Genomic DNA, 12,197 nt, shown 5'->3' on the forward strand with positions numbered 1-12,197 from the left:
GGAAAGGCGACGGAGCAGAGGTGTCCTGTGAATGCAGAGGCCGGGGTGGATATGATTTCACCTCTGAGAAGATGCAGTCCCAGATCAGTCTCACATAACAAAAGCCAGCTGTCTCCATGGGCCACAGATAGGGCGGTGACTGCAAGCAGCGGTGGGAGGGAGGCGGCGCTGGAAAACCGGGCAAACTGCAGGGAACGTCCGTATTATCAGTCGCCACGTGGACCCCGGCCGTATCCCACATAGTGCGGCTCATTCTGTTAGCCACTAGTTACATTTCTAATAAAAGATGTCATTTGTTTTTGCCTGCGCTTTTTATTAAATGCGTTTTTCGCATCGCATCGACTCAAGTAGAGCCACACGTGGTGTCCAGTGAGACAGCCACCAAAAATGGCACTGAAAAGTGGTCTTCTACATCTAGGGGTCAGTGCATGTAAAAGAAATCCGGTGCGAAGAAGGGGGCATTCACCTCAAATAGGTGGTCTTTTGTATTTATCATCTTATTAACAAGTAGCCAAATGTGTTTTACCAATTGATGACAAAGAACATAATTATGGTGGCCAGGAAGGAAGTCTATACATATTGGGAAACACTAGCTGCTTATTAGCAGATCAAGCGTTAACATTGCCACTTTAGTTGCCTAGAGGAGACATCAGACTACCAAGAGCACTGTGTGTTGGATCATTTCTGTCAGAGAGGACACTCTTCTTGCCCCCAATATTCTCCTTTATTCCATAATGTTGATGGAGCCAATCACCTATAGTGAGTTATTGTTTAACCAGAAGTGTCGGGATCTTGCATAGGGGTCACTACCTTTGGAAATGCACAGACATGAAATGCCCAAAGAAGAAGTCCACATCATCACCACCCACTTAGAGGAAACGACAGAGCTTGACAACTGCTTATTGTTAAAGACCACCAGTAACCAGCTAAGGAGGGGGGTGTGTGAAAGTGCAAACTTAAGGAGGAGGTTGCTAAGGGGGAAAAAAAAAGGATCAGAGCACTCTTCATCCTCTACAAGGAGAGGTAAGGATTAGACTGGGTCAGTGGAGCAGCGCCATTGATGACAGTGCTTCCATAGCCTACAAAGAGAAATGGCTGTCACTTAAGGATCCTTAAACAGCCAATATGTAGGACACTCAATGAATGACCCTGACATCAAAGGCTTCAGTTGCATTTTACAGCTGGATTGAAAAGACATCACTTATACTATAAAGCCCAGAGGTAGGCAGACGATTGTTTCTTCAAAGCCCTCTATGTATTTGCCAAGAAGGTTTGAATGTTATATGAGGGGCGCCATTGTTTGGACATACCTTTGGAATAGTGAAGAAGGTTTACCAGCAATGCCCTGCTCAACCACCGATGTGTATGCTATGGTAGAACATCTGCTTTAGGTTTTATTCTTCTATTTTCTTGTTAGGCTTAGTAGTGCTACAAGTTTTGACTTTATAGCAAATGGCGTGAATATTTAAAATGTGTTTCTTCAGTATTTAGTTTCTATAATGCTTATTGTGCTATTTTAGATCATACAAAACAAATGCCCTCACAATATGTGTTGGGCGTTCTACTAGATTTCATTGGTCTTGCCTGGCAGTGAAAGTATAGTACATTGTGTAATGAAGTGAATATACAGTATATTATATACCACATTTACAATGTGATTTGGGGCATTCTATCTAGTTTGGGAGCTGGAGATGTCATTTTCTTTTGAGCCACCTGGAACCAAACCCAACGATGGGGACCACAAGTTTCGCCATCGTCATAGAAAACCTCTTCATGGATATCAAAATATTACACATGATCTGAATAGAGCTCAATGCATATATTGCTTTGTATTACAACACTAGCCAAATCTGAAGATGTGCAATAGGCACAGCACTCTAGATACATCCATCCTCTGGTTGGCTTTACAATTCACTCTACTTAACTTTTAACAAATGATAGTTTAGGGTTCACTTTTATAAAATTATAAGTAATGAGATTTAGAAAGTTGTAGTTTGGCGTCCTTGCCCCTTTTCTGCCCTAAGTTCAACAATACTTCAGCTTTGATGACAAATTTAGGACAAGCTGGCAGATAGAGACGTGCAGCCTGACAACCCTTTGTAAAGACTATGGCTGTTGGGTAATATACCCAGCAACCAGTCTGTTCTGTGTGACTCTTGTCTTTAGCTGAAAGCTGTCTTCACACTATAGCGGCAAGTGGGGAAAGCACATTTTTAGTGGCTAAACATGCTTTCCCCTACTCAATCTATGCTGCTAATGATCATTTCCTGGGAGAAAAATGAATTACACTCAATTTGCACCATAGAACTCCCACACAGAGCCATTTATTAAAGGGAAATTTTCATCTTAGACATTTATTCCACTTTCCGTAAACCCATACATGGGCCACCAGACTTCTGTTCTCCCAGTAGGTAATCAGGCACTTATGGCATATCCTGTGGATTAATGCCTAAAATGTTAATACCTCTTTATTACTGTTGGTGGATACTTGGACACAATACTGAAGACACTAGTGTTAAAAAGACCTAATCTACAGACCTAGTATACTCTATATCAGGATTTACTTTGTGGGGGTTTGCTCCAGGAATTTGTAAAATGTAGAACGTGACAGAGAAAGGGCAGCAAGTAGAGAAAAGACTTACTTGTCAAATTTTCCACCCAAGAGTCGGAATTAATCCTTTGTATGAATAGCTCTTGCTGGGGAAAAACTTTCTTGTAGCTGTAGAGAGTCAGCAGAGAAGCACAAGTGATGACCATCTTAACTGCAGATGTGGTCCATAATGGAAAAGAAATGGCTCAAGTTTCCAGTGATGACCAAATTTATACCTCTCATAAGGTTGACCTGCCTTTATGTTAATTTGTTCTAGTCCTTAATGAAACCAACCACTTTTTTGTGCCACCTTTTCAAAATGTATGCTATATATACATTATTCTATACACTTGGGGGCAAGATCATTCATGAAGAAACAGGCAATGTGACCATTCATCTACTGTCTTGGCTTGTCCATGTCCTCAAGGGTACAATGTAATGCTACATCTTTACAGAAGTTCTCTTGCTTAGGTCTAGTTTTATTATTGCAATATTTCACTTTGCCATTTATGAATTTTTAAAAAGTTTATGTTAAGAGAAACGTATATCTGAGCCCATAGGATTTGTGTGAAGGATGGTAAAGCATATTTTTTTAATTAATCTTCTCAGTAATCCATGGCGGCCAATATGGTAGCTTTGCATTTCTTTCCTTATGTATTTTTATAATGAAGTACAAAATGTATGTGAGTTCACTAAGGCCTCTTTCAGACATCCGGTGTCAGGGGTCCGGCGGCCTGCGGCGAATAGCCGGGCCGCCGGATCCGGCCTGCAGCGGTGACACCGGATGTACATGCGGCCCCTGATGCGGCTTGGAGGACATTTAAAGGAGCCGCAGCACCGGGGGTCGAGAGAGCCAGCCGGAGAGAGATCGGGAGGCGAGAGAGCAGCCAGAGAGACAGCGGGGGATGAGAGAGCAGCCAGAGAGACAGCGGGGGACGAGAGAGCAGACAGAGAGACAGCGGGGGACGAGAGAGCAGCCAGAGAGACAGAGGGGGACGAGAGAGCCAGCCAAAGAAAGGTATGGAGCGTATGGAGAGAGAGAGAGAGAGAGAGAGGGTGAGAGAGAAGGGGAGGGGGAGAGAGAGAGAGATGCGCGCCGGGCACTTGTGGGGTTAAAACTCATAGTGCCCGGGCATGCGCAGTTGAAAAAGCCGGTCCGGCGCTGCAAAAAAACGTTGCAGCCAACGTTTTTTGCAGACGCCGGACGGCACATGTTTGCCGTATCCGGCAAAACCCGGAGGCGCCGCATGTCCATCCGGCATGATGAGGCGATCATTACATTCTATGTGAAAAAACCGGATCCAATTCCGGATCCGGTTTACACAAATTTCGCCGCATCATGCCGTATTTAAAAAAACGGATGTGTGAAAGTAGCCTAAGGAGCTATCAGGGTTCTTATATTATCATGGGTAAAGTTACAATCCAAAGTTAAACTTGAAAAGCCATCGTCTGGACACTAGTCTTCCTGTATTATTATTGATGTTCTGTTTCACAACCTGTGATGCACTTATAGACTTGGCCCAGTCTCATTAATGAAATCAACATCAATGGCCAGACTTACTCGAAGCTTAGATTTTTTTCAAGGTGTTTCCTTTCCTCACATCTGTTTATTGTCAGCGAGCAGAACACGAGGTTCTCAGCCGTCCTCTCCCTTAGCTCACGCCTCTGACATCATCATGGGGAGCAGGCCAGAGCAGCTGATTGTCAAGAAGTCTATGGCTCCCACAGACCGCTTATTGTGAGCGAGAAATTACATGCGAGTTCAGAGACAAAATGACTAAATTGTGTTTGTTTGTTACTGAAATGTCACGTTTGGGACTTTGAGTCATTACTTAATAAACATTTCTATTTCTTTCCAGGTCAATATGTTGTTAGATCTGAAATCTATCTTTTGGATATGCTCGGCATTCCATATTTCTAATGCATTCCGTGCAGGTAAGATTTTATCTTTTCACCAAAATCTTTTAGAATTTATAAATCAGAATTTTTCTTAGGTCAGTTTGGTGACTATCACAAAGTAACCTGTGGCTATGGGACTCTTTGCTTTTATGTAACTTAAAATTATTTACAACCTCTACAAAAGCTCCTTGTTTCTTCCCTTTCATAGCCGGTACCCAGGAGAGTCTTCCTATGGACCACTGGAGTGAAAAGTCGGGCCCCATTTAGACTTTGTGGCATTACCGTTGTAGCTCTTCTGCCATCAGATGTAGAACAAGCTCTCTTGGTACCGAAAAAGGGTTATGACTATGTACTCTACCACCATTTGTTCATAAACTTTAGCGCTATATCTCTACAATGTGCAATCGTTCATTTTTTTTCCCCAATCAACTTTTATCTTGTTTTTATATAATACAAAATCCCAATTTCACTTGTTCTCCTTCACACTAACGCAAGTACAGTTCTAAATACAGAGCTAGATGTCCCCCCTTCCACATATCAGTTGTTGGGTCCACCAGCACCTATGGTTCTTCTTCCATCCCTCCCATGTGTTGCTGCAACATAGTGGGTGCTTTGATTTTGTTAATGAATATAAATATTAATTTAAAGGGTTTTCCACCTTTTTTTTACTTAAATGGATGTATTTTTGGCTATAAAATCATTTTTAAATTGTATTTCATTAAAAATTTTGCAACATTTATCTTTCACAGCCTATGTGATACACTGTGTATTGCTGGCTACAGAATGGGTTTACTGAGAATCCATTCAGGAGCTCAATCTGATGGTCCTTTGGGACAGTTTCCAACTATTTTTTTTCTGTCTTTTTTATCTCCTTTGAGCTGATTTATGAACACAGACAACACCAAAACTGAATGGGTAGGGAAATAAAGAGTCTGGAAAAGAAAAATGGTGAAAAAAATTAATAAAACTGAATTAGGTTAAAGATAAAATTTGATGGATTACACCTGTAAGCTGTCCATACATATTAAATGAACACTAAATTTGGCAGGAACTTCATACTGTCCATTGTGAATGGGATCTTCCCAACTCTTTCAATGGCAGATGTTGAAGGAAAGAAGACTTGGGCTTGTTAGATTTCAACATGTCTGATCCTTTAGATCTAAGAGGAGCTAAGCCGCCATCAGTGATGTCAGCCAATCATTCTTGGCCAATCCCAACTTGCATTTGCATGGGGAGGGCCAAGATTGAAGACGTATGACCCTCTGTTCATACTAGAACCTCTGATAATTTGTATACAACTTATAACTTACTATATAGCCATATAGTAGACTCCTCCCTGATCAGTTTTTCATGGTACAGATTTTCTTTAAACTCATGGCTCCCTAATGAATATTGAGGTGACAATGGAAGATGATGTATAAGTATATACAGTACAGACCAAAAGTTTGGACACACCTTCTCATTAAAAGAGTTTTCTTTATTTTCATGACTATGAAAATTGTAGATTCACTCTGAAGGCATCATAACTATGAATTAACACATGTAGAATTATATAATTAACAAAAAAGTGTGAAAAAACTGAAAATATGCCTTATATTCTAGGTTCTTCAATGTAGCCACCTTTTGTTTTGATTACTGCTTTGCACACTCTTGGCATTCTCTTGATGAGCTTCAAGAGGTAGTCACCGGAAATGGTCTTCCAACAGTCTTGAGGGAGTTCCCAGAGATGCTTAGCATTTGTTGTCCCTTTTGCCTTCACTCTGCGGTCCAGCTCACCCCAAACCATCTCGATTGGGTTCAGGTCTGGTGTCTGTGGAGGCCAGGTCATCTGGCGTAGCACCCCATCACTCTCCTTCTTGGTCAAATAGCCCTTACACAGCCTGGAGGTGTGTTTGGGGTCATTGTCCAGTTGAAAAATAAATGATGGTCCAACTAAACACAAACCGGATGGAATAGCATGCCGCTGCAAGATGCTGTGGTAGCCATGCTGGTTCAGTATGCCTTCAATTTTGAATAGATCCCCAACAGTGTCACCAGCAAAGCACCCCCACACCATCACACCTCCTCCTCCATGCTTCACAGTGGGAACCAGCCATGTAGAGTCCATCCGTTCACCTTTTCTGCGTCGCACAAAGACACGGTGGTTGGAACCAAAGATCTCAAATTTGAACTCATCAGACCAAAGCACAGATTGCCACTGGTCTAATGTCCATTCCTTGTGTTCTTTAGCCCAAACAAGTCTCTTCTGCTTGTTGCCTGTCCTTAGCAGTGGTTTCCTAGCAGCTATTTTACCAGGAAGGCCTGCTGCACAAAGTCTCCTCTTAACAGTTGTTGTAGAGATGTGTCTGCTGCTAGAACTCTGTGTGGCATTGACCTGGTCTCTAATCTGAGCTGCTGTTAACCTGCGAGTTCTGAGGCTGGTGACTCGGATGAACTTATCCTCCACAGCAGAGGTGACTCTTGGTCTTCCTTTCCTGGGGCGGTCCTCATGTGAGCCAGTTTCTATGTAGCTCTTGATGGTTTTTGCCACTGCACTTGGGGACACTTTCAAAGTTTTCCCAATTTTTCGGACTGACTGACCTTCATTTCTTAAAGTAATGATGGCCACTCGTTTTTCTTTACTTAGCTGCTTTTTTCTTGTCATAATACAAATTCTAACAGTCTATTCAGTAGGACTATCAGCTGTGTATTCACCAGACTTCTGCACAGCACAACTTATGGTCCCAACCTCATTTATAAGGTAAGAAATCCCACTTATTAAACCTGACAGGGCACACCTGTGAAGTGAAAACCATTTTCGGTGACTACCTCTTGAAGCTCATCAAGAGAATGCCAAGAGTGTGCAAAGCAGTAATCAAAGCAAAAGGTGGCTACTTTGAAGAACCTAGAATATAAGACATATTTTCAGTTGTTTCACACTTTTTTGTTAATTTTATAATTCCACATGTGTTAATTCATAGTTTTGATGCCTTCAGAGTGAATCTACAATTTTCATAGTCATGAAAATAAAGAAAACCCTTTGAATGAGAAGGTGTGTCCAAACTTCTGGTCTGTACTGTAACTATATGCCATAAGCATGCTTTGTTCTTTCAGTGTGGCTCATACAATTATAGTGATCCAATGTTATATTTCCATGAGAATGTACAATTACTAAAGTCTTCCATGGCTTATGCTCTGGCACTTACTGTTACCTTCATGCCAAGGAGAACATTTTTCCTTGCTATCTGGAAAACTAAGCTGATTGTTTGAGCAAGAGGTAATAGACACATTATTTCCAATATTGAGTATGTTATATGTTTCCATTCTGCATTAAACACACAGAAGTTTTTTAAGAATTGAATGTAAACTCAGTTCAAAAGAGAAAAAAAAATTGTGGTGAACTTTGCATTCTCTTCTATATTCTTTGGTTAGAACTTACTAGGAAAGAAAGGAAACTTAAAATGCTAGAAGCTTTAAACATGTGTTAAAGAAGTTGTCTACTTTGGAAATCCTACTTAGTACTCGGGAGGAAGTGAGCAGCCAGCTGCAGCTCTCACTTCCTCTTGATTATGTAGGTCCGAAGGCGGGGATAGTGGTGCTAATGCTGATTGGGTGCCGGGCTCACGTGTCATAACAACTAGTGATGAGTGAGTGTGCTCGTTACTCGAGTTTTCCGAGCATGCTCGGGTGTTCTCTGAATATCTTGGGTGGGCTCGTAGATTATTTTTGTGTCTCCGCAGCTGCTAGACAGCCTGAATACATGTGGGGATTCCCTAACAAACAGGCAAACCCTGCATGTGTTCAGGTTGTCTAGCAGCTGCAAATCATGCAGTTGCGGAGACACAAACATAATCTATGCGCACACCCAAGATACTCGGAGAACACCTGAGAATGCTCGGGAAACTCTAGTAAAGAGAACACTCGCTCATCACTAATAACAACCGCACATAAGCCCTAGGAATGCAAGAGTTGACACCGCTGCAACAGCACCGGTATTAGAGGTGAATATAATTGTTTTCATTTTCATGGCGACAAATATTCATACTGAGAAGGGGTTGTCCTTGTAGTGGACAATCCCTTTGAGTATTCTAAATAAATAGAAAAGAAACAGAGCAAAGAGTGTCTACAAAGAGGACACAGAATATTATGCCTTATACAGATCACTTGCTGATTATAATGAGAACTGTGTAATACATCATTTTCCCTGTGGTGGCATTGTAGAGAAATTGAGCAGGTTGATGATCGTTGGGGATCCCATGTAATAAGCTAATCACTTGAAGAACATTTCTTACAAAAAAGCAACTCCTTTGAAATATCTGCAGGTTAGTCTGAATACTGTTCTAACAAAGTTATTAGGATTCATGTACAAAGTAGTGCATCCAACAAGTAGAGTAATGGTATATGGTAGCTGATCATACCATAGCAAAAATTAAACCAGGAAACTCAAAATCTAGATGAGCCCAAGAGTGTCTGGTTACCTAATGGCTGTGTAGAAATAAATGGAAATAAATAAGATATACTGTATCCATGAGAGACACTTAGCAGTATAAATTCCATCTTATTAAAACTGTGTTAATGAGTTTAATTAACAAAGAAATATGAGTAAAATTGAGTGAATCCTAATAATCGTGTTCATATTTATAGTACTGATTGAATTATCCATGCAAGAACCAAGCCTGTAATTTAATAATAGACAGAGGTCTAGTTAAAAGGACTAAACATACCGATTTAACCACATCTATTAAATGAGCTACAATAATTCCTCAAATGCTGGATCGCGAGAACAATTACATTTGGCAGAAATGGAAGAAAAAGATCTGCTCAATAATTAAGCAACAGAGCATTGGGTAAAAAAAACAGTTCACAGAGGAGCTTAATGGGCCAAGAAACGTCTTTAGTTCTAATTAGGAAAAACAAAACACTTTTCTTAAAAAGGCAATTGTGAAATCGGGAAAATGAGAATGTGGTCAGGGAAAATGTATCATAATTATCTGGCAGGCATATTCCTGCATTGGATTCCAATGGGAAATAAACTGATGTTATTTTGCATTCTACGAATAATCTCACTTTTCATCTTTACTAAAGGCCGGCTTAAAATTTTTTTCAAACTTTTGGTCAATAATCAATGGTTTGAGTAGTTCTTGGCAAGAATCTAATGCAAATTTTCTTCTGTGTGATTCTCACTGGTGGCATGAAGGGAACTCTTCTCTGCTGGCAACGTGTCATTAGGGATCTTGTTCCTGTAGATCATTTTTTTTAACTAATGGTGCAAAATAGGTTAAAATAAGAAGCATTACTCATCTTAGCAATTTCCCCACTGTTCCTGGTCGAGCTCTGCCAAGTCCCACACAAGCTTCTCTGTCCGGCCTTGTCTTGATATATAGGAAATGCCTGTTCCAATCTATGGCCATAGTGTGGGCTTGGCTCAGCTAGTGATTGGTTTCTCCTAGCATTTCCTGCATATTGAGAAGATCAGGAAGTAGAAACTGTGGGGGTCGTGAACCGCATTGGAATTGGGGTGGAGGGTGATCAGTAAGGAGGGTACTGCTTTTTTTTATTCTGAAACATTGGTAAAAAGTTATTACTTTCCTTACAATCACTTTAAGGCTTAGTGATCTCTCTCATAGACAAACATGTCCTACGTACAGTACAGACCAAAAGTTTGGACACACCTCATTCAAAGAGTTTTCTTTATTTTCATGACTATGAAAATTGTAGATTCACTCTGAAGGCATCAAAACTATGAATTAACACATGTGGAATTATATAATTAACAAAAAAGTGTGAAACAAATGAAAAAATGTCTTATATTCTAGGTTCTTCAATGTAGCCACCTTTTGCTTTGATTACTGCTTTGCACACTCTTGGCATTCTCTTGATGAGCTTCAAGAGGTAGTCACTGGAAATGGTCTTCCCACAGTCTTGAAGGAGTTCCCAGAGATGCTTAGCACTTGTTGGTCCTTTTGCCTTCACTCTGCGGTCCAGCTCACCCCAAACCATCTCGATTAGGTTCAGGTCTTGTGACTGTGGAGGCCAGGTCATCTGGTGTAGCACCCCATCACTCTCCTTCTTGGTTAAATAGCCCTTACACAGCCTGGAGGTGTGTTTGGGGTCATTGTCCTGTTGAAAAATAAATGATGGCCCAACTAAACACAAACCGGATGGAATAGCATGCCGCTGCAAGATGCTGTGGTAGCCATGCTGCTTCAGTATGTCTTTAATTTTGAATAAATCCCCAACATTGTCACCAGCAAAGCACCCCCACACCATCACACCTCCTCCTCCATGCTTCATGGTGGGAACCAGGCATGTAGAGTCCATCCGTTCACCTTTTCTGCGTCGCACAAAAACACGGTGGTGGGAACCAAAGATCTCAAATTTTTACTCATCAGACCAAAGCACAGATTTCATCTGGTCTAATGTCCATTCCTTGTGTTCTTTAGCCCTAACAAGTCTCTTCTGCTTTTTGCCTGTCCTTAGCAGTGGTTTCCTAGCAGCTATTTTACCATGAAGGCCTGCTGCACAAAGTCTCCTCTTAACAGTTGTTGTAGAGATGTGTCTGCTGCTAGAACTCTGTGTGGCATTGACCTGGTCTCTAATCTGAGCTGCTGTTAACCTGCGATTTCTGAGGCTGGTGACTCGGATGAACTTATCCTCCGCAGCAGAGGTGACTCTTGGTCTTCCTTTCCTGGGTCGGTCCTCATGTGAGCCAGTTTCTTTGTAGCTCTTGATGGTTTTTGTCACTGCACTTGGGGACACTTTCAAAGTTTTCCCAATTTTTCGGACTGACTGACCTTCATTTCTTAAAGTAATGATGGCCACTCGTTTTTCTTTACTTAGCTGCTTTTTTCTTGCCATAATACAAATTCTAACAGTCTATTCAGTAGGACTATCAGCTGTGTATCCACCAGACTTCTGCACAACACAACTGATGGTCCCAACCCCATTTATAAGGCAAGAAATCCCACTTATTAAACTTGACAGGGCACACCTGTGAAGTGAAAACCATTTCCGGTGACTACCTCTTGAAGCTCATCAAGAGAATGCCAAGAGTGTGCAAAGCAGTAATCAAAGCAAAAGGTGGCTACTTTGAAGAACCTAGAATATAAGACATATTTTCAGTTGTTTCACACTTTTTTGTTAATTATATAATTCCACATGTGTTAATTCATAGTTTTGATGCCTTCAGAGTGAATCTACAATTTTCATAGTCATGAAAATAAAGAAAACACTTTGAATGAGAAGGTGTGTCCAAACTTTTGGTCTGTACATGTAAACATGCAGCCAATGATGGTATCTACTAAGTTGGCATGAATAATAAAAATCAATAACAAAACAAAATAATTGGTATCAACAGTTCTAAGCTGGTAAATTATTGGTAAAAAAACAGGAGAAAATTGTGATAATCATTCAGCGTAGGAAGGCCTTTAACATCAGATGATGACGTGTGTCGCTCTTACAGAGCATATGGTCAACATTTAGGCAGGCACTAAGCATACTCTTGAAAACATATACTTTTAATGACCTATGTTAAGGAATTATAGAACTTATTAGGTGAATTCACAGCCGGTATTGGTATGGGTTTTGTTATGAATTGTTCTGTCTCTATAGAAGTCTGGTTCCTTTGTGTATTAATGAGAAGTACTCCATAAAGGGATTGTCAACTGTTAAACACTTCTTTGATGGTTTTCAATGGTTGGTCCTCTTTTTGAAATCCCTACTGTGATCA

General features: G+C 40.8%; 1 protein-coding gene across 2 annotated transcripts in view; it reads left to right on the forward strand.

Annotated features, from left to right (window-relative positions):
• The window catches only part of VCAN (versican), a 112,991-nt gene that overhangs the window by 2,182 nt on the left and 98,612 nt on the right, over positions 1–12,197 (forward strand). For both annotated transcript variants that reach the window (XM_073583450.1, XM_073583538.1), the window contains exon 2: positions 4,450–4,525. In XM_073583450.1, the coding sequence (XP_073439551.1) occupies positions 4,456–4,525 (70 nt within the window). In that variant the 5' untranslated portion in view covers positions 4,450–4,455. The remainder of the gene's footprint in view (positions 1–4,449; positions 4,526–12,197) is intronic.

The sequence above is a fragment of the Dendrobates tinctorius genome, unplaced genomic scaffold (genome assembly GCF_039654945.1).
Source record: "Dendrobates tinctorius isolate UK_male_01 unplaced genomic scaffold, ASM3965494v1 ptg000003l, whole genome shotgun sequence".
Taxonomy (NCBI): Eukaryota; Metazoa; Chordata; class Amphibia; order Anura; family Dendrobatidae; genus Dendrobates; species Dendrobates tinctorius.